This window comes from Bufo bufo, chromosome 2, assembly GCF_905171765.1.
Source record: "Bufo bufo chromosome 2, aBufBuf1.1, whole genome shotgun sequence".
Classification (NCBI taxonomy): Eukaryota; Metazoa; Chordata; class Amphibia; order Anura; family Bufonidae; genus Bufo; species Bufo bufo.
In genome coordinates this window covers 214,264,956-214,287,133 of record NC_053390.1, presented here as the reverse complement: position 1 = coordinate 214,287,133, position 22,178 = coordinate 214,264,956, and the positions used below count along the sequence as shown (strand labels likewise).

Sequence of the window (22,178 nt, the reverse complement as noted above, 5' to 3'; positions counted from 1 at the left end):
TGCAGTGGACGGAGCTGGAAACTGCAGCGCCATTTCCATTCACATCAATGGGAGCAGTACTGCAGTTACCTGCTCCTTCCAATATACAAGGGACCAGAGCTACAAGTTAAACAGCTGATCGGCAGGGTGCTGGGTGATGAACCCACACCAATTGGATATTGCAGGCATATCCAGAGGATAAATCCTGGACAACCCTATTTATGGCCCTTTGAGGCGTGTTCTGTATATCAGTAGTCTCATACCGTAAACCAAATTTAGACCAGTACAGGAGGTAGTTTACCTAGATCCAGCAATCATAGTCTATTGGAATGCAGGTTTTATTCTAATGAAACAGTGACCGATATACGTGCCAATGTACAATGTATTTGGGGAGCTAGATGGAGAGCTCCATATATTGAAAATCATAAGAAATAATACTATAACCAAAAGGTATTTTTGACTATTAAATACAATGAGAGCAACCACACTTTCTCCTTGAAATGTTTAACAACCATTTCTCAAAAAAAAAAAAAAAAAAAAAGTCTAGAAGAGCGTTCTGTAACAAAAACCACCAAATAAGCATGGAATCCTTATAAAATACCAATCACAAGCTTATATCAGAGTCTGCATTGTCAGGTAGGGAGAGGAAGGACAGCAGAAACCTCTGCCAGACCTCAGTTACCAGCATCACAGTGCGAATGTAGAAGAGCATGTAAATAAGAAAACATAAGTCCTGGTACATTATTGCAAATCACTTCAGAAATTTAAATAAAGAAGCAAAAACCTGAGTCAATTCAAATGTAACATAACAGCTTAATGGGAGCTTTTGAATATAATACCTAAAAGATGCTCATTCTGTTTTATTGAATAGTAGTAAAGGAAAAACTCCAACAAACTCTGTATAAAAGACTCATCAATTACCTCATCTTTGTGCCAACTTATTCGTACTTCCTTGCCAGTTCAAGGACCCCAGACCTCACAGCTAGCAATCAGAATTACTAGCACAGGTAAGGCTACTTTCACACTCGCGTTTGGTGCGGATCCATCATGGATCTACACAGACGGATCCGTTCAGATAATACAACTGTCTGCATCCATTCAGAACGGATCCGTTTGTATAATCTTTAACATAGCCAAGACGGATCCGTCTTGAACACCATTAAAAGTCAATAGAGGAGGCATCCGTTTTCAATTGTGCCATAGAAAACTGATCCATCTCCATTGACTTACATTGTGTGTCAGAACGGATCCGTTAGGCTCAGTTTCGTCAGACGGACACCAAAACGCTGCAAGCAGCGTTTTGGTGTCCGCCTCCAAAGCAGGATGGAGACGGAACCGAGGCAAACTGATGCATTCTGAGCGGATCCTTTTCCATTCAGAATGCATTAGGGCAAAACTGATCTGTTTTGGACCGCTAGTGAGAGAGCCCTGAACGGATCTCACAAACGGAAAGCCAAAACGCGAGTTTAAGACAATGATGTAGCTTAAGACAATGATGACCTAGTTGGATACTATGGGGTCCTGAGGCCCCATGAGAATCCTGTTCTGCAGAGCCCAGTGATAATTACTGCCACCGAGAAGTTCTACTTTCTACTATTTGCTTGTAGCTTCAACTTCTAGTAGCTTGGCATGGGAGCTGGCTATAGGCATCACTCAGCCATCAACTGAACAATCGTTCAGACATCCATCAATCCCCTTAAACAAGCATGTCCAGCTTGGCCAAACATTTAAATTGACCAAGACGACAAGTGATTACTAGACAGAATGACGCTTATCTCCACATCTGTCCAATCTTCCAAAAGCAGCCATTGAAGGAGGCCCCATAAACATCAGACTGATGGCAGATCCCATTAACATCCAAGGATTACTTTTACGTTGCGGCCGAGCCCCAGTAAACCCATGTGGATTATGTCTAATTGCTGTACTACACCAGAGTGCAATTAAAAGTAATCCACATGCGGTTACTGCGGCTTGGCCATAAGATGTACTGGCAACCTAATGGGTGACCGATATCTAGTGTCTTTTATACAGAACATGTGAGATCTCCTTTCATTATTGATATGTTACTATAGTACAGCTGCTAAAATGTTAAAGAATAAAAACACTTAAAACACGGAGGCGGTAAGGGTTCAGTGAAAACAAAAATCTTTATCAATTATATCACAAAAAACTTATTTCCCTTTGACAGTTTCATCAGCTTCATCTTCTTGGTTGCAGTAATCAGAACAGAAAGTTTCCAGCTGTTTCTGCTCTTTAAAGAAGAGATGCCTAGCACAAATCACCACGACAGCGATTCCTTGAATGCATTCAATGACCGATAATGCTCAGGCGGAGTGTTGAAAGACGTCTCACAGAGCAATGCAGGGTAACAGCACAAGCTTTTAGATCCACTCATAGGGAAGTCCATCTAGTTTCAAGTCTTACTGTTCCTAGTGACAGCCTGCTTGGCTTGCTCTGGCAAACTTAACGGATGAGATAAGATGGACGTCGTCGTGCTCAGATAACGCAAGGTCTTCAGCACCACTGTGGGAAGGATAAAGGTTTCGAAGATGAAATGAGTATTATCAAAAAGGAGAGATATATATATATTATATACACACACACACACACACATACATACATACAGTGAGAAACAGAAGTATTTGAACACCCTGCGATTTTGCAAGTTCTCCCACTTAGAAATCATGGAGGGGTCTGAAATTCACATTGTACAGTAGGTGTATTCCCACTAATTTTTAAAGACCTGTTACTGTGCCTTTAAAATGTCCACCTCTACTCCACTCATTAATCTAACTTAGTAGCACCTGTCTGAGCTCTTTAAAGACCCCTGTCCACCCCACAGTCATTCAGACGCCAACTACTACCATGGGAAAGACCAAAAAACACCAGAGACAAAATTGTGGACCTCCACAAGGCTGGAAAGGGCTACGGGGCAATTGCCAAGCAGCTTGGTGAAAATAGATCAACTGTTGGAGCAATTGTTAGAAAATGGAAGAGGCTAAAGACGACTGTCAGTCTCCCTCGGACTGGGGCTCCATGCAAGATCTCACCTCGTATGGTATCACTGATGATAGGAAAGGTGAGGAATCAGCCCAGAACTACAAGGGAGGAGCTGGTCAATGACATGAAGAGAGCTGGGACTACAGTTTCAAAAGGTCACTGTCGGTAGAACACTACGCAGTCATGGTTTTAAATCTTGCATTGCACGGAAGGTTCCCCTGCTCAAGTCATCACATGTCCAGGCCCGTCTGAAGTTTGCCAATGACCATCTGGATGATCCAGAAGAGGCATGGGAGAAAGTCATGTGGTCAGATAAGACCAAAGTAGAACTTTTTGGTCTAAACTTCACTCCCTACTGTGAAGCATGGGGGTGGTAACATCATGCTTTGGGGGTGCTTTTCTGCGAAGGGAACAGGGCGACTGCACTGTATTAAGGAGAAGATGAATAAGGCCATTTAATTGTGAGATTTTGAGCAACAACCTCCTTCCTTCAGTCAGATCATTGAAGATGGGTCGTGGCTGGGTCTTCCAACATGACAACGACCCGAAGAACACAGCCAGGATAACCAAGGAGTGGCTCCGTAAGAAGCATATCAAGGTTCTGGAGTGGCCTAGCCAATCTCCAGACCTAAATCCAAAAGAACATCCTTAGAGGGAGCTGAAACTCTGTGTTGCTCAGCAACAGCCCCGAAACTTCACAGATCTATAGGAGATCTGTGTGGGCCAAAATCCCTGTTGCAGTGTGTGCAAACCTGGTCAAGAACTACAGGAAACGTTTGACCTCTGTAATTGCAAACAAAGGCCTCTGTACCAAATATTAACACTGATTTTCTTCGGTGTTCAAATACTTATAGCAAAAAAAGCCAGTGGAGATAATATATCCAAAATAGTATCAATTTTATTGTATATTAAAATATGTAGAAAAAGGAAAGATGGAAAAAAGTATACAGAGAAGCGAAGGGCAAAATATACTACTGGACTGTCATGTATTCCTACAAGGCTGATAAGCACTTACTGGGTACCAGGTCAGACACTGACTCACAGACACCCAATGTGTGTACCACTGATGGAAAATAACAAACACCCCAGTGGGTGTGCAAGACAAATTCTTTAAAAATCATACAATGTGAATTCCTGAATTATTATTATTTTTTAAATTCTGTCTCTCACAGTGGGAATGCACCTACAAAGTGAATTTCAGACCTCTCCATGATTTCTAAGTGGGAGAACAAAATCGCAGGGTGTTCAACTACTTCTGTTCCTCACTGTAATAATATATATATATATATATATATATATATATATATATATATATATTTTCATTACGCCCCATGACAGCAGCTGTGAGAGATCCTCCCCCTTCTTTAAATAAGGTTCTGCACAGTGCATCCTCAGTTTCTTCCTATTTCCTGTCCTTAGGACAGGGGGATGGATCTTTCCCGAATCGTTTAGGGGGCTTCAGGGCTTCTAGGGTTTACATCCCATACCAATTAGAGGTCCTTGACGGCGCAGGTCTCCACTAGGAGCCTCTGTAAAAGCCCGGTGTATCGCGGCCCTCTTTTTGTTGCCATGAGGGGGTGGGGATGCCTGGCGGTCACCTCGTTACCTTCAGGCCTGCAGACGGGCGAAGTTCCGGAGGGAGGAGGAAGGCATCCTCTGCCTGGCTCGCCGGTACGGCGTGCTCCCGCAGGTCCCGTTTCCGGCACGCATCCACAGGCATGCCGGAAGTGACGTGTGCATTCCACACGGGACAGGGAAGGGCTGTGCGCAGCCCATAAAAAGAGGACGCCGGACAGCCAAGTTGGAAGGCAAGGTGTATACAGCGTGGGCGAGTTCAGCGGACAGCCAGACTTTCCTTCCAGAGTGTATCAGCAACATGCAGGAGGAAGGGGAAGCTCAGCAGCGCATGGAAAAATAGGAGCAGCACACAGAAACCGGCATGGTACTCCTGGGAGGGATAAGAGAGGTTGTTCCCCAGTCTCCCTTTGGGGAAATTATTTCTTTGTAATATTCTCGAGTAACTTGTATGGGCTATGTGTTGATACAGGTTAAAGAGGCCCCCAGGAAGGCTACCCACAAGTCAAAAGGGAGAGAATGTGGGATATGTAAAAAGAAGTTGAGCCCGTCTTATCCAAAAGCTTGTTTTAAACCCTGCCTGGACAAATTGGTAGCGGAAGAATCCCCATCTTTGTTCCAGAATATACAAGTAGTATAGGGACCCATGTCTCGTCAAACTCAAAGTGACAGATGCCCCGCCCCTTTTTCACACCATAACCCCTCCCAAAAATGCCCTAACCCCACCCAGATCCACCCATTTCTCTCCCCTCGCCTGTCCCAAACCACGGCTAAATGCCGCCCACTTTTATATGCTTTTCATATCATTTTATACGGCTTAATATAAATTTTATATCAAATGAAAAGCTTTTCATATCACTTTATAAGTCCTTATCAAATGATAAGCTTTTATTAAGTGATATGAAAAATGCATGGGCATATATAAAATTCATATCAAAATGATATCAAAGCACAAAATGATATAAAAAGGTATATAAAAGGCATATCAAGGTGATATCAATGCACAAAATCGTATCAAAATGTTATAAATGGTATAAAAAGTGTTAATAAAAGCTTATCATTTGATAAGGACTTATAAATACTTTTTATACCATTTATAACATTTTGATACGATTTTGTGCATTGATATCACCTTGATATGCCTTTTATATACCTTTTATATCATTTTGTGCTTTGATATCATTTTGATATGAATTTTATATATGCCCATGCAATTTTCATATCACTTTATAAAGGCCTTATCAAATGATAAGCTTTTTATAATCAATGCCTTACAGACAATGACATGTCTGGACAAGCCTTTTTGGTTTACCTCCCACCACACAACGGACAGATGTGTCAACACACTGACTTTGAATTAAAAACCTGAAATGTCACATTCCTGCTATAAATGTACATTTTCCCACAGGTCCACAAGCGTACAGTAGATTGAAACTTTTCATTTTCTACAAGACCACACACATGAGTATCAGGCCAGCAGCTGTGTCAACCTTAGAGGTGTTAATTTTCTCAGGATCTGTCCATAGCAGAGTTCATACAGAAACTACAGGGTGGGCCATTTATATGGATACACCTTAATAAAATGGGAATGGTTGGTGATATTAACTTCCTGTTTGTGGCACATTAGTATATGTGAGGGGGGAAACTTTTCAAGATGGGTGGTGACCATGGCGGCCATTTTGAAGTCGGCCATTTTGAATCCAACTTTTGTTTTTTCAATAGGAAGAGGGTCATGGGACATCAAACTTATTGGAAATTTCACACGAAAAACAATGGTGCGCTTGGTTTTAACACAACTTTATTTTTTTATGAGTTATTTACAAGTTTCTCTTTGTTTACAGCCATTGACATGTCACCGAGGTTAACACGTGAGGAGCGGATAGAAATTGTGTTGATGTCTGGTGAACGCAGTAACCGGGTCATTGCAGCAGATTTCAATGCAAGACACCCTACGAGACCACCCATCTCCCATGCTACAGTTAGCAAACTGCTTGCCAAGTTTCGTGAAACTGGTTCAGTGTTGGGATTTGCCAAAATGTGGACGCATGAAATCGGTCTCTAATGAAGAAACATCAGTGGCTGTCCTAGCTTCATTCAGCAAGAGCCCACAGCGTAGCACTCGCCGCATGTCACTGGAGAGTGGCATTAGTCGAACATCCCTTCGGCGGATATTAGCTACTCACAAATGGCACCCTTACAAACTCCAGCTACTGCAGCATCTCAACGAGGATGACCCAGATCGGTGCACTGAATTTGCAGAATGGGCAAAACAAAAATTGGAACAGGACCCTCAGTTTACGCAGAAGATTTTGTTCAGTGATGAGGCAAACTTTTATGTGAATGGTTAAGTTAACAAACAAAACCACCGCTATTGGTCTGACACTAACCCACATTGGATAGATCCCTCCAAGACTGTTGGAACAAAAAAATTGATGGTATGGTGTGGTATATGGGGTACAAAGATAGTGGGGCCATTCTTCATCAATGGAAACCTCAAGGCCAGTGGATATGCAAAATTGCTACATGATGATGTGTTTCCCTCTTTATGCACTGAAGCTGGCACGTTCCCCGAGTTTTTCCAGCAAGATTGTGCACTACCACATTATGGGTGTCAGGTCCGAGCATTCCTAGATGAACAGTTTCCTGGAAAGTGGATTGGTCGTCATGGGCCAGTTCAATGGCCCCCAAGGTCTCCCGATCTGACCCCCTTAGACTTTTATCTTTGGGGTCATCTGAAGGCAATTGTCTATGCTGTGAAGATACGAGATGTGCAGCACCTGAAACTACGGATACTGGAAGCCTGTGCTAGCATTTCTCCTGCGGTGTTGCTATCACTGTGTGAAGAGTGGGAGAAGAGGGTTGCATTGACAATCCAACACAATGGGCAGCACATTGAACACATTTTATAAGTGGTCAGAAACTTGTAAATAACTGATGAAAGAATAAAGTTACGTTAAAACCAAGCACACCATTGTTTCTTTTGTGAAATTCCCAATAAGTTTGATGTGTCACATGACCCTCTTCCTATTGAAAAAAAACAAAAGTTGGATTCAAAATGGCCGACTTCAAAATGGCCGCCATGGTCACCACCAATCTTGAAAAGTTTCCCCCCTCACATATACTAATGTGCCACAAACAGGAAGTTAATATCACCAACCATTCCCATTTTATTAAAGGTGTATCTATATAAATGGCCCACCCTGTAGTTTCTGTATTAACTCTGCTATAGACAGATCCCGAGAAAATTAACAAATCAGTTCTAGTCCCAGTTCCAACAGAAGAAATAGGCGAGGGGCTTTATTCGACGCTCTTTTTAGTCCCCAAACCAAAATGGGTCCTATTGAACTATAATAAATCTAAAGGAACTGAATTTATATCTAACATACCAAAAATTTCGCATGGAATCGATATCATCAACAATTCTGCATTTGTTTCCCAACTGTGTCATGGCCTCAATAGATATCAAGGACGCCTATTACCATGTACCCATTCACCCCTTCTCTCAGAAATATCTCAGGGTGGTAGTACAGGTAAAAGAATCAGTTGTCCACCTTCAGTTCAGGGCCCTCCCCTTTGGAATATCGCAGGCACCCAGAATTTTTTCAAAATTCATGGGGGAAGTGATGGCACAAATAAGGAGGTCAGACATTATAATAATTATTCCTTATCTAGATGACCTGCAAGTGGTGGGCAATCTCCAGAATCCCTTTCAGCTCAAGTTCAGGAAGTATTGAAGACATTAATGAACTTGGGCTGGATTATAAATTGGAAAAAATCGTGTCCGACGCAGAGTTTCCAATGCACCTTACTAAGAATTTAACTAGATTCCTTATCCCAAAAGTCCTACCTCCCAAGGGGGAAGCTTCTGTCAATTCAACAAAGGATAGAGTAATTTAGCAGGATCAATGACATCCTATATACCAGCAGTAAAATGGGCACAGTTACGATCCAGAATTCTTCAGATGCACATCCTTTCTATCTGGGACAAGGACCTAGTTTCTCTAGATCTCAAAGTTCCGCTACCCTTGTCGGTAAGAGACTCCCTAATATCGTGGACAAGGTCAGAGAACCTAAGTCAAGGGGTGGAATGGATAAAGGACAATTCTCTAATCATCACAACCGACACCAGTCCCCAAGGGTGAGGGGCTCACTCAGTTTTGAGGTTTTCCCCAGGGGCAGTGGTCAGTGTTCCAAAGCCAACAATCCCAAAACTACAGAGAGCTAAGAGCGATATACTGTGCCCTGATACAATGGTTTCCCTCCCTAAAAAACAGACATGTCAGGATTCTGTCAGACAGTGCGACAGCGGTAGCCTACATCAACAAGCGGGGGGGGAAATCTCCTCAACTTCTAAAATGGTCATCCAAGATCTTCCAGTCGTTAGAAGGTGAAGTCTGTTCTCTTTTAGCAGTTCATCTAAAAAGGGTCAGAAAACTCCCAGGCAGTCTTCCTGAGCAGGCACAAGGTCAGTTAGGGCGAGGAGGTGTTCGATCAGATAGGTCTATTGATGGGAACCCCAAAAGATGCACTATTTGCTTCCCAAACAAGAAATACAAAAAGGTTTTTTTCCCCCTCAACCCAAGGGATCAGTGCCAAGGGGATCGATGCGCTGTCACAACCTTGGGGCCAAGATCTAGTGTATGCATTCCCACCTCTCACACTTTTACCCAGAGTAATCCAGAAAATAAGGAGGGAGGAGGCAACGGTAATCTTAATAGCCCCCTATTGGCCAAAGACAGTATGGTTTACTTGGTTAAGGAAGCTGTCTTTTGCAGATCCCTGGATACTTCCAGAGAGGGAGGATTTGTTGTTTCAGGGGCCCCTTCATCATCCCGAGATAGGGAATCTACACTTACAGCATGGATATTGAAAGGAAATTCCTTAGAGCCAGGGGATTATCAGATCAGGTAGTAGAGACACTACTAGCCAGTAGGAAAAAAGTTACCACTGAGAATTTGGAAAACCTTTATTAGGTTTGCGGGCACGGGTTTGGATCTGTCAGCCCCACCAGAGATCACTCCGATTTTAGATTTCTTGCAGGAAGGTCTAAATAAAAAATTTAGGCCTAGCACACAATTTTTAGGTCTCTGCCCTTAGTGTATTGTTTGACTGTACTTTTGCATTTCATCCTTGGATCAAAAGATTCATAAAATGCATCAATTAGATCAAATCAATTCCCTAAACCCAGATCATCTCCCTGGGATTTAAATATTGTCCTTTCCATGCTCACGCAAAGTCCTTTCGAGCCATTGGACTCAATCTCCCTGAAGATGCTGTCTTACAAGATGGCCTTTCTTGTAGCCATTACATCAGCCATATGAGTAGGGGAGATTTCGGTCTTATCTGCGTCCCCTCCTTATACCTTAATTTTGGAGAACAGAATTGTGTTGAGACCGAACCCGGCCTTTCTCCCTAAAGTAGTTTCTGATTTCCACAGGTCCCAAGAAATCAATTTGCTGTCCTTCTGCCAAAATCCCAAAAATCAAAGGGAGGAAAAATTCCATGCGCTAGATGTAAGGAGATGCATGTGAAAATACTTAGACGCAACAAAAGGGTGGAGAAAAGCCCCTCAATTATTTGTTCAATTCCAGGGCCCAAACAAAGGTTTAAAAGTTACTAGCCGTACGATTGCCAGATGGATAATGAGAACCATAAGGCTAGCCTACTCTTCTGCAGATCTTCAGGTACCTTTAGGGTTCTTGGCCCATTCTACAAGGGCTATAATGGCTTCCTGGGTAGAAAAAGGCTGTGCCACAATTAACCAAATTTGTAGAGCAGCTACGTTGAGCTCTCCAAGCATGTTTTATAGACATTATAGATTAGATCTATCTTCTGCTCAGGACTTGGCCTTTGGGAGAAAAGTCTTGCAGGCAGTAATCCCACCCTAAAGTTATCTAGTCTATTCTCTCACAGGTGCTGTCATGGGGCGTAATGGAAATACATATATTACTCTTACCGGTAATCTGTTTTCCCATGAGCCCATGACAGCACCTACTTTATTCCCACCCTGTGTGTATATATATAAAAAATAAATAAAAATATATTATATATTAATAAAAAGATATATATAGATGTACATAGTGTTAAAGTAGTCTTAACCTCTTGGGGACACATAACGTACTGGTACCGAGCGGTGATCGGAACTGGGTGCCTGCTGAAATCAATCAGCAGGCACCCTGGGACAATGCGTGGGGGGGTCCTGTATCGGTCAATTCAGATTTGCGGCGTTTACGGGTCGTTCCGGAGGACGGTTGGCGGTGCCATCGGGTCCCCGTGATGCTGTAATGGGGACCCGTTGGCATGGAAGGCAGCACAATGCCTTCCTTAGGCATCGGCGCTGCCTTCCGGTGAAGAGCCTGTGAGATCCAGCCCCCTGGATCTCACAGGCAGGAAGCTGTATGAGTAATACACACTGTATTACCACATACAGCCAATGCATTCCAATACAGAAGTATTGGAATGCATTGTAAAGGGGATCAGACCCCCAAAAGTTGAAGTCCCAAAGTGGGACAAAAAAAAAAGTGAAAAAAATAAATAAAAAAGAAAGGTTTTCCCCCCCCAAAAATTCAACGTTTCAAGTAAAAATAAACAAAAACTTCATTTTCCCCAAATAAAAGTTAAAAAAAAATTGTTACCTTACATCACAAAAAGTGTAATAGCAAGCGATCAAAAAGTCATACGCACCCCAAAATATCAAACTGTCATCTCATCCCGACAAAAAATAAATAAAACTATGGCTTTCAGAATGTGGAGACACTAAAGAATAATTTATAAAAAAAAAAAAAAAAAAAAAAAAAAAGAAAAAAAAAAAGGAGCTTTGTTATGTAAAACAACCAACCAAAAAAAAAAAAAAAGTTGTCTGATTTGGTATTGTCGCGTCTGAGACAACCTGCTCTATAAAAATACCACATGATCTAACCGGTCAGATGAATGTTGTAAATAACAAAAAATAAAAAAGGGGCCAAAACAGCAATTTCTTGTTATCTTGCCTCACAAAAAGTGTAATATAGAGCAACCAAAAATCATATGTACCCTAAAATAGTACCAACAAAACTGCCACCCTATCCCGTAGTTTCTAAAATGGGGTCACTTTTTTGGAGTTTCTACTCTAGAGGTGCATCAGGGGGGCTTCAAATGGGACATGGTGTAAAAAAAACAGTCCAGCAAAATCTGCCTTCCAAAAACCGTATGGCATTCCTTTCCTTCTGTGCCCTGCTGTGTGCCCGTACAGCAGTTTACGACCACATAACAGGCTGTTTCTGTAAACTACAGAATCAGGGCCATAAATATTGAGTTTTGTTTGGCTGTTAACCGTTGCTTTGTAACTGGAAAAAATTTATTAAAATGGAAAATCTGCCAAAAAAGTGAGATTTTGAAATGTTATCTCTATTTTCCATTAATTCTTGTGGAACACCTAAAGGGTTAACAAAGTTAGTAAAATCAGTTTTGAATACCTTTAGGGGTGTAGTTTCTAGAATGGGGTCATTTTTGGGTGGTTTCTATTATGTAAGCCTCACAGTGACTTCAGACCTGAACTGATCCTTAAAAAGCGGGCTTTTGAAAATTTCGGAAAAATTTCAAGATTTGCTTCTAAACTTCTAAGCCTTGTAACATCTCCAAAAAAGAAAATGTCATTCCCAAAATGATCCAAACATGAAGTAGACATATGGGGAATGTAAAGTAATAACCATTTTTGTAGGTATTACTATGTATCATAGAAGTAGAGAAATTGAAACTTGGAAATTTGCTAATTTTTCCCAATTTTTTTGTAAATTTGGTATTTTACCAGTGTCATGAAGTACAATATGTGACGATAAAACTATCTCAGAATGGCCTGGATAAGTCAAAGCGTTTTAAAGTTATCACCACATAAATTGACACTGGTCAGATTTGCAAAAAATGGCCTGGTCCTTAAGGTGAAAATGAGCCCGGTCCCTAAGGGGTTAAAAGAAGAAATATGCAGTCAGTCATATATTTAAGATTCTTTCTTTATGTATAGTATGTTAGTTTCTTTGTATTCAGAATATGGAAGGTCCTAGGAATCTTGTCACAAACTGAGGATGGACTGTGGAGAACCCCATTTAAAGATCCGGGAAGTTCCTGTTTCCTGTCTGGAAGGGGGAGGATCTCTCACAGTTGCTGTCATGGGTTCATGGAAAACAGATTATATACACACACATATAATTAATATATATGATATATATATATATATATTTTTTTTTTTAAATTATTTTTATTTTTTTTCAGCAGAACCATGGTACTTACTGGGTCTCAAAGACGGTAGGGAGCAATGCTGATCTAGCCATTCTAGAGTAGTACTGTATAACTCATCGATGTTGGTTGTCGATACCATGTCATTGAAGGAATCAAATAATGGTTTAATGATGATGCTGAACTGGATTGACATACTTCGTTAAGGAGAGTTACGAGCACCATTATATACTACATGAGGTTTCCATTCACTGACTGGAGTTCTTCACTAAACACTCTGAGGTAATAACGTAAATTTAGCTTTGAGCCCCCATCCTGGAGCTCTACATCTTCCCAAGGTTTTTTCCTACCTGAATGCAGCCATTTCAGAGATGATCTATAGTCCTCTATTAGACTGCAGTTGACATTTTGACCTGCCATGACAACTTAGCAGCACAGACATGAGCCACATGGTAGTCAATATAAGAAATACTGCCTCTCACTACTAAAACACTACTGAAAATAGAAGATATGAGCATCTTTCTGACCTGGCTGAATGCTTCATTTGAGAGAACCTACCACACTTTTTCAAAACATTCAATACTATTCGGCATAAAACGTTGGTACATAAAATGAGAATGCTTGGACTGAGGGTAAATGTGTGTATGTAGTTAAGTACCTGGTTAATAACGGTATATACCCTAATTGGGTCACCGACACCAGTGGGGTACCACAAGGGTCAGTGTTGGGCCATATTCTCTTCAATATATGGTGCCTTGAAAAGTATACATACCCCTTGAACTTTTCCACATTTTTCCACGTTACACCGAGAAACTTAAATGTATTTTATTGGGATTTTATGCGATGGACCAACACAAAAGTAGTGTGAAGTGAAAAGAAAATGATACATTGTTTTTAAAATTTATAATAAATAAAAATCTAAAAAGGTGTGGCATGCATATGTATTCAGCCCCCCTGAGTCAATACTTTCTTAGGACCACCTGTCACTGCAATTACAGCAGCAAATCTTTTGGGAACTTTTTGCCCATTCTTCTTCGCTAAAGCTGTCAGATTGTAGGGAGAGCGTCTGAACAGCAATTTTCAAATCTTGCCACAGATTCAATGGGATTTAGGTCTCGACTTTGGGCCATTCTAACACGAGTACACTTTGATCTAAACAAGGAATGCCTAACCTGCGGCCCTCCAGCTGTTGCAAAACTACAAGTTCCATCATGCCTGGACAGGATACAGCTATCAAAGTACGTTGGGAGTTATAGTTTTTCAACAGCTGGAGGGCCTGGTTGTATGTTTAGGCTCGTTGTTCTGCTGGAAGGTGAACCTCTGTCCCAGTCTCAAGTCTTTTGCGGCCTCTGCCAGGTTTTCCTCCAGGATTGCCATGTATTTAGCTCCATCCATCTTCCCATCAACACTGACCAGCTTCCCTGTCACTGCTGAAGAAAAGCATTCCCACAGCATGGTTTCACAGTGGGGATAGTGTGTTCTGGGTTATGTGCAGTGTTAGTTTTCCTCCACACATAACGTTTTGCATTTAGTACAACTTGAGTCTCATCTGATCAGAGCACCTTCTTCCACATGTCTGCCATGTCCCCTACATAGCTTGTGGCAGACTGCAAACAGGACTTCTTATGGCTTGCTTTACAAAAGGCTTTCTTCTTGGCACTTTTTCATAAAGTCCAGATTTGTGGAGTACACGACCAATAGTTGTCCTGTGGACAGATTCTCCCACCTGAGCTGTGGATCTTTGCAGCTCCTCCAGAGTGACCATGGGCCTCTTGGCTGTTTCTCTACTTAGTGTTCTCCTTGCCTGGGCTGTCAGTTTAGGTGGACGGCCATGTCTTGGTAGATCTGCAGTTGTGCCAAACTCCTTCCATTTTCAGATGACTGATTGAACATATACCTTTTTTAACCTAACCCTGCTTTACACTTCGACAACTTTATCCCTGACCTGTATGGTGTGCTCCTTGGTTTTCACGCTGCTGTTTGATCACTAACAAACCTCGGAGGCCTTCACTGGACAGCTGTAGTTATACTGAGAATACATTTTTGGTCACACTGGATTTTATTTAGGGGTATTAGAGTACGGGGGGCTGAATATAAATGCATGCTACACAGTTCAGAATTGTATTTAATAAATATTTGGAAAACCATGTATCATTTTCTTTTCACTGCAAAGAAAAAGGGGATCAGCACATCCCAATGCGCAGGTGCGCGCTGCCATGGCTAGAAACACAAAGAAAAAAAAGAAAAAACGCAATGCAACAGCAGTCTGCAAACCAAATAAAGTACAATAATGCCATAGTAATAGGCCATTTTGGCACCAAAAATGATAAAAAGCAGAGAGTGGACCCAGCATGCATGTGGAACCTGCACTCCCTGAATTATGGCACATAACTGGTAGCATTTAGTGTTAGGTTACAGAGATCTCCTTGACGTGTGGCAGACGAGCCCAAATAATTTTGTACAAAATTTGCCAAGAATCTCAAATTTACAAAATAAGCATAACATTAGCACCAGAATATTTTCTATTACTATGGCATTATTGTACTTTATTTGGTTTGCAGAGTGCAGTTGCATTGTGTTTTTTTCTTTCTTTGTGTTTCTAGCCATGGCAGCACGCACCTGCGCATTTGGATGTGCTGACAGACCCCCTTTTTCTTTGACTCCGTTTAGTCTTGCACCCCTTACCAGTCTGCCCCATAGGCGGATTTTAATTAGTGTAAGTATAAAGCTGTAGCCTGCTCTCCCTTCACTCACTGGAAGCCTTTTGGCACCAGGAAAGGTATAGAATGGACTCTCATTGCATTCATTGGAAGCCGTCTGGCACCAGGAGAGGTATAGAGTGGGCTCAGCATGCAAGTTGGTGCCTGCATCACCTGAATTTAATGGAGGCCATTTTGGCACCACAAATGATAAAAAGCAGAGTGGACCCAGCATGCATGTGGAACCTGCACTTCCTGAATTTTATGGTGGTCGTTACGGCACATTACAGGTAGCATTTAGTGTTAGGTTCCCTAACGTGCATGGGGCATTATATTGATTACCCAGATGACAGTTCATCAATATCAGAAAGCTGGAATACCCCTTTAAGATCTTTGTGGAGAAACAACTAAATATATGCAGCTCTTCTAGGTCTATAGTTCTATAAAAATAAAAAAAAACACAACACTGCTTGATCCAGAAAGGATACAATCCAGAACTTCCAGTTCTCAAGTGTTCTGCTTTTCACATACTTGTCAAATAGATCCCTTGTGTGCTCAACCCTCTGCGGAGCGATCGGCACGCCAGTGGCTGGAAGCTGCGCTTGATAGGAACTGAAAATAACAGCAAATGTCATGAACTTACACCTTCCTCTAGGGTTAACACTTCACAAGAAGATGTAGGTCTTAAGCCTCATTCACACGTCAGTGTTTCGGTCAGTGATTTCCATCAGGGATTGTAGGCCAAAACCAGGATTGGGTATAATGGAAAGATCTGCACCTGTTCTGTGTTTAGAGATGCCCCTGGTTTTGGCTCAAAAATCACTGACCAAAGACCAAAACACGGACGTGTGAATGAGGCATTAAAAGTGAAAGCCCATCCAAAATGGATATTCTGACTTGTCAGAAACGTTGCATCAATGCATTAAAATCTATAACTGAATTTGCAACCACTAGTTCAGTGCTGCCCTCCATTCTTCAGCTGGTCTTAGGCCCCTTGCAGACGAGCAGTCCTCCCGCTGCGAGTCCGCATCGCAGCACCCGGCCTGACCTCCCAGCACTGAAGGGATTCACATAGCATTAAATGGATTTATGATGCCATGTAACCCTTACAGTTCTGGAATGTATTGGATAACACTGTCAGCATTATGCCAGTGTTATCCAATACATTACAGAACTGTAAGGGTTACATAGCATCATAAAATCAATGTAATGCTATGTGACCCCCGGCAGCGCTGGGAGGTCAGGTCGGGAGCTGCGTTGTGGACTCGCTGCGGGAGGAACGCTCGTCTGCAAGGGGCCTTAGAAAGGTCAAAATCACTGAGCCCGGACCACCACTGCCTTCCAGGTAAGTGACTGCCACAATGACTGGACAATTCCAGTTTGCATAGAATGTTGGGTGAAATGATGAACATGTCAATGATGTCTAAGGAGTTTGGGTGCCCTACAGTTCAGGAAATCTGTACATTTTAGAAAATGTGGGTGGGCAGGGTTCCTCTTTAAGCTTCCCTCTTCAGTCAGCAAGAAGAAAAAATATATATTGGTGCATAACTTGGCAGATATGCCATTCAAGCTGAGGAGATTTTACGGCCAGGTTTCAGAGAAGGTGAAGGCTACAAATGTACAATACAAACCTGATAGCATGATGCAACTCTTCTACCTCTTCCTTCAGTCGTCTGGATTCTTCTAACACGTGGTTCCTTTCTTGCTGAAGTTTGGCAATATACGCCACTGTTTTCTGTAGCGTAATTGCATGGCTGATCTGTCAGAAAACAGATAGGCAAACATGGAATCAAATGTAGACTTTATAATGGACCAAGGATGAATAAAGTCCACAAGTGTTAGGCTACTTTCACATATGCGTTTTTTGCTCGATCCGGCATGGATCAGCAAAAACGCTTCAGTTAGGATAATACAACCGTCTGCATCCGTTATGAATGGGTCCGGTTGTATTATTTCTCAATTAGCCATGATGAATCCGGCATTAATACCATTGTATGTGGCGGATCAGTTTTCTTCCGTGACGCGTTTTTCTGTCAACCATGGGAAAGCAACTAAACGGAATGCGTTCTGGTGAACTCCGTTCAGTTCGTTTTATCCCCATTGACAATGAATGGGGACAAAACGGAAGTGTTTTCCTCCGGTATCGAGATCCTCTGCCTCAATACTGAAAAGGAAAAACGCAGATGTAAAAATAGCCTTATGATAAACCTGATGTCCTTGCCTGAAGTACTGATAACAACTCTGCATGGTTTCTTCAGGAGTGAAACAGGGCGGGCTCACTTTGACATCACTGCAGCCAATCGCTGGCCACAGGGGTGACCTGCCCCACTTCGATTCATGGTGACGCAAGGAGGCAGGTCAATTGGCTGCTGCAGTGTCAAAGCAGATGTTGACAGAGGAGGACCCAAGGGAGACAGCTGAGGCCAGGGAACAAAAGAGTCGGGACAGGGGCAGGGAGCAGGGAAGTATGCTTCCTTTTGCAGGTCTGCCCTGGATAAATCAACCCAGAAGGTGGCCAGCCCCTTTAAAGTGTACCCAATCCATAGATCCAAATCAAATGCTTCCACTTTAATGTAGCATGTCACTGCATAAGGGTGCATTCACACGACCGTATGTATTTTGCAGCTCGCAAAATGCTGATAAGGTCCGTATTGCATCTTTTTTTTTTGCGGATCCATTGTAACAATGCCATCCTTGTCCACAAAACTGACAAAATTAGGACATGTTCTATCTTTTTTAAGGGACTGCAAAAAGGACATAAGGATGCTGACGGCACACACTGCGCCGTCCGGATTTTTTGCGGACCCATTTACATGAATGGCTCTGCAAAAAATGTGGATCAGATGCAGTCCAAAAATATGGTCGTGCGAATGCGGCCTAACACTACCAAGTCATTGCGTTCTACTAGTTACAGTGGGCGGCCTGGGTCCATTTTCGTACTGGGTGACTCCATTTTAATGACTGCATGTACTGTATGTGTATTTTTGGATTCAGAATTATTGGTTGTCGTGTACATTTATTTGCTATAGGAGATGTTGTGTTGCTGAGTGAGACATTGGGCATTATACCCGTGCAGCCTAGCCATCATTCAGGGTAACATCGGACACCGGACATACAGCAGTTTCCGTGGCATGTGGATTTAGTTACCGGTTTGTTGCTTGAAGACACAAAACTGTTTAGTGTGTTAAAGGCAAGTTTTATATTAAACCTCCTCTTCTGTTCTGCAGAAATATGCTTCAACCTTTGTGTCTGTAAGAAAGGAATTTGTTTGTTTGAGAGAGTGTTGGACACAAAGTAGGATTCATGGCAGGTCGGGTAATCAGTAATGAATGATCATTGTTATTCTCTAAAATCACCTGGATTGTAAACAGAAAACTCAAATAAGGTATCCTCTTGTAGCCCGACCAATACACCAATAAATACTTACTAAGACACAATCCAGTGTTAGGTCCCACCTGTCATCTTCCTAGTCCTTCAGCAAGAACATTTAAATCAATGACCTGCTTGATATTGAGGACAATGACACCCATCGAGTGGTGGGATATTTTTTGCAGGGAATGAACAGTCAGTTCTTGAAGTTCATGTGATTGGCAGCAGGAAAAAATGTGTAAGTATGGAAATGACTTTGACAAGGGTCAAATTGTAACAGGTAAACAAATGGGTCAGATCATCTCCAAAAGAGCAGGTGTTCTGCAGTGTTTCTGGTATGAAGTGGATAGTACCTACCAAAAGCGGTCCAAGGAAGGACAACTGGTGAATTGGTTTAAGGGTTATGGATGCCGATAGCTCATTGGTGCGCATAAAGAGCTAGCCTGCCTGGTACGATTGCTCAAAAAGCTACTGTAGTACAAGTTGCTGGCTATGATAGATGTACAGTGGGTATAAAAAGTCTACACACCCCTGTTAAAATGTCAGGTTTCTGTGATGTAAAAAAATGAGACAAAGAAATCATTTCAGAACTTTTTCCACCTTTAATGTGACCTATAAACTGTACAACTCAATTGAAAAACTAACTAAAAATCTTTTAGGTAGAGGGAAGAAAAAAATATAAAAATAAAATAATATGGTTGCATAAGTGTGCACACCCTTAAACTAATACGGTGTTGAAGCACCTTTTGATTTTATTATAGCATTCAGACTCATACCCAAAAAGACTATCAGCATGGCACATTTTGGCTTGGCAAGATTTGCCCACTGTTCTTTGCAAAACCACTCCAAATCCAGTGGCGGATTATAATTGGGGCGTTTGGGTCGGCAGCCCCGGGCCCAGGGTGAGTGAAGGGCCCACCACCAGACCCAAAGTTACTAAAATATATCTGCAGTAGCGACGCACAGCCAGCGCTTCACTTACACGCGCCGCTGCGCTGCCTGCTGCAGTGCAGACAGTAACAACCGGCCGGCTTGCTTGATCCCGCCCCCGTCAGCGCCGCGGTGGAAGGAGTTAAAAATGAAGCAGGGCAGATTCGGCGAAAGACAGAGTGCCGAGGAGAGGAGGGGGGGCACGTGACTCAGTCAGTAACTCACTGTAGCTCCGCCTCCTCCGTCACAGAACACAGAAGGCGCGCTGCAGTGCTTTATTCCCGCCACCGATGTGCCCGCCCCCGATCTTCTCAGTGCCACCACTACTATTGCCAGGAGTCAGGACAGCCTGGCTGGAGTGGCTGGGTCTGTGAGAGAAAGCAGCAAGGAGGGAGGACCTGCTTCGTCGGGGTTAACTTCCAGCATTCCAGTGAGCAGGCACAGCAGCAGCCAAAGCTAGTACATTTTAATGAATGGTGATGGCCTGGGCAGCAGGGCAGTGGGACTGTGGGTTGTGTCTGTGAGTGAGAGGCAGAGCAGCAGTGGCCATTTTAGTCAGATTACAGGTTACAGCCACTCTGCAGCTTTGGCTCTAATCTGACTGAAATGGCTGCTGCTGTCTGGCCTCTGCTCTGCCTCTTTTTCACAGGTGCCACTGCCCATCACAAAGTGTGTTTGACTATAAAAATGGTGGATTATTACACCAAGTGTTTGATATTAAAATGGTGGATTACAATTGATCCTTCTCTTTACAGGTGCCTAGCCCAGCACACCAAGTTTTTGACCATCAAAATCATGAATTATTAATCTCTGTATGATATAGGGATTTATAATCCAGCATTTTGATGTTCAAACACTTGGTGTGCTGGTCTGGGCACGTGTGAGGAGAAGGATCAATAGTAATCCACCATTTTGATGTTCAAACACTACCACGCTACCACGGACCATAAGTTATGATTCCTGTTTGCAGAATCCATAACGGAATTCTTAGATAACCCATACCTTATATACCGTTTACCGAACTTGAAAACAGAAGTTCGCTCAACACTACTGGGCACCTGTGAGGAGAGAGACAGAGCAGTGGCACAGAGACATTGGCCAGCAGCCGCCATTTTAGTCAGATTACAGGTTACAGCCACTCTGCAGCTTTGGCTCTAATCTGACTGAAATGGCTGCTGCTGTCTGGCCTCTGCTCTGCCTCTTTTTCACAGGTGCCACTGCCCATCACAAAGTGTGTTTGACTATAAAAATGGTGGATTATTACACCAAGTGTTTGATATTAAAATGGTGGATTACAATTGATCCTTCTCTTTAAAGGTGCCTAGCCCAACACACCAAGTTATTGACCATCAAAATGGTGGATTATTAATCCTGTATGATACAGGGATTAATAATCCACCATTTTGATGTTCAAACACTTGGTGTGCTGGTCTGGGCACGTGTGAGGAGAAGGATCAAAAGTAATCCACCATTTTGATGTTCAAACACTACCACGGACCCTAAATTATGATTCCTGTTTGCAGAATCCATAACGGAATTCTTAGATAACCCATACCTTATATACCGAACTTGAAAACAGAAGTTCGCTCAACACTACTGGGCACCTGTGAGGAGAGAGACAGAGCAGTGGCACAGAGACATTGGCCAGCAGCCGCCATTTCAGTCAGAACAGAGCCAAACCTCCAGAGTGGTTCCTCCTCAAATATAGAGATTACTAATCCACCATCATGTTATATTTATTCTACAGATCTGCTTATTCCACCATCATTACCTCCTGTGAAATCCAGCATCTCACAGAAGTAAAAAACACAAGGGCAGGCAGCCCTACAAGAGGATCACAAGCCATTCATTTTGACGGTAAGAAGCTGTGTCTGTGCAAACTGTTTGGTAGGCAGGTCGCTGGTGAGAAATTCCCTTTAAAGGGGTTGGCCACTTTCTGGTAATTGTTGACCAATGTGTTTCTGAGATGATATGACACTTACCTATAGTCCTTGGTGAAATTCTGCACCATTTTCTATATTTCATAAGGTATTCTCCCTTGTTTACAAAGTCTCTTGTGCTGTCCACACAGAGGTCCTGTCCATAAGATGGCCGATAATGGAGGGTCATGTGACCAGGCAAATCACCTCCATGTGATGTCTCCTCTATTCAAAGCCACTGCATCTGCCATCTGTACTTGTTCTGTTGGGGGTTTAGTACAGGTGCAGTGTGTTTGAATGGATGAGCCATCAAATGGAGGCGACATTATACACTGCTAGTTTCCATAGGTACGACCACCCTATAATCCAGCAGCGGTGGTCGTGCTTGCACACTATAGGAGAAAGTTCCAGACTCACTGGTGGCCGGGACCACATGGGTGCACAATCTTTCCTATAGTGTGCTATCATTACCACTACTGATGGATTGCAGGGTGGT

General features: G+C 42.6%; 1 protein-coding gene across 2 annotated transcripts in view; it reads right to left on the bottom strand.

Moving 5' to 3' along the window:
• Positions 1-1,342: 1,342 nt before the first annotated feature.
• Positions 1,343-22,178, bottom strand: part of LOC120988591 (MLX interacting protein) — a 79,764-nt gene continuing 58,928 nt past the window's right edge. For both annotated transcript variants that reach the window (XM_040416143.1, XM_040416144.1), the window contains exons 13-17: positions 18,612-18,713; positions 17,096-17,223; positions 15,953-16,076; positions 12,820-12,949; positions 1,343-2,502 (exon numbers count right to left, since the gene is read on the bottom strand). In XM_040416143.1, coding sequence (XP_040272077.1) covers positions 2,393-2,502; positions 12,820-12,949; positions 15,953-16,076; positions 17,096-17,223; positions 18,612-18,713 — 594 coding nt within the window. In that variant the 3' untranslated portion in view covers positions 1,343-2,392. The remainder of the gene's footprint in view (positions 2,503-12,819; positions 12,950-15,952; positions 16,077-17,095; positions 17,224-18,611; positions 18,714-22,178) is intronic.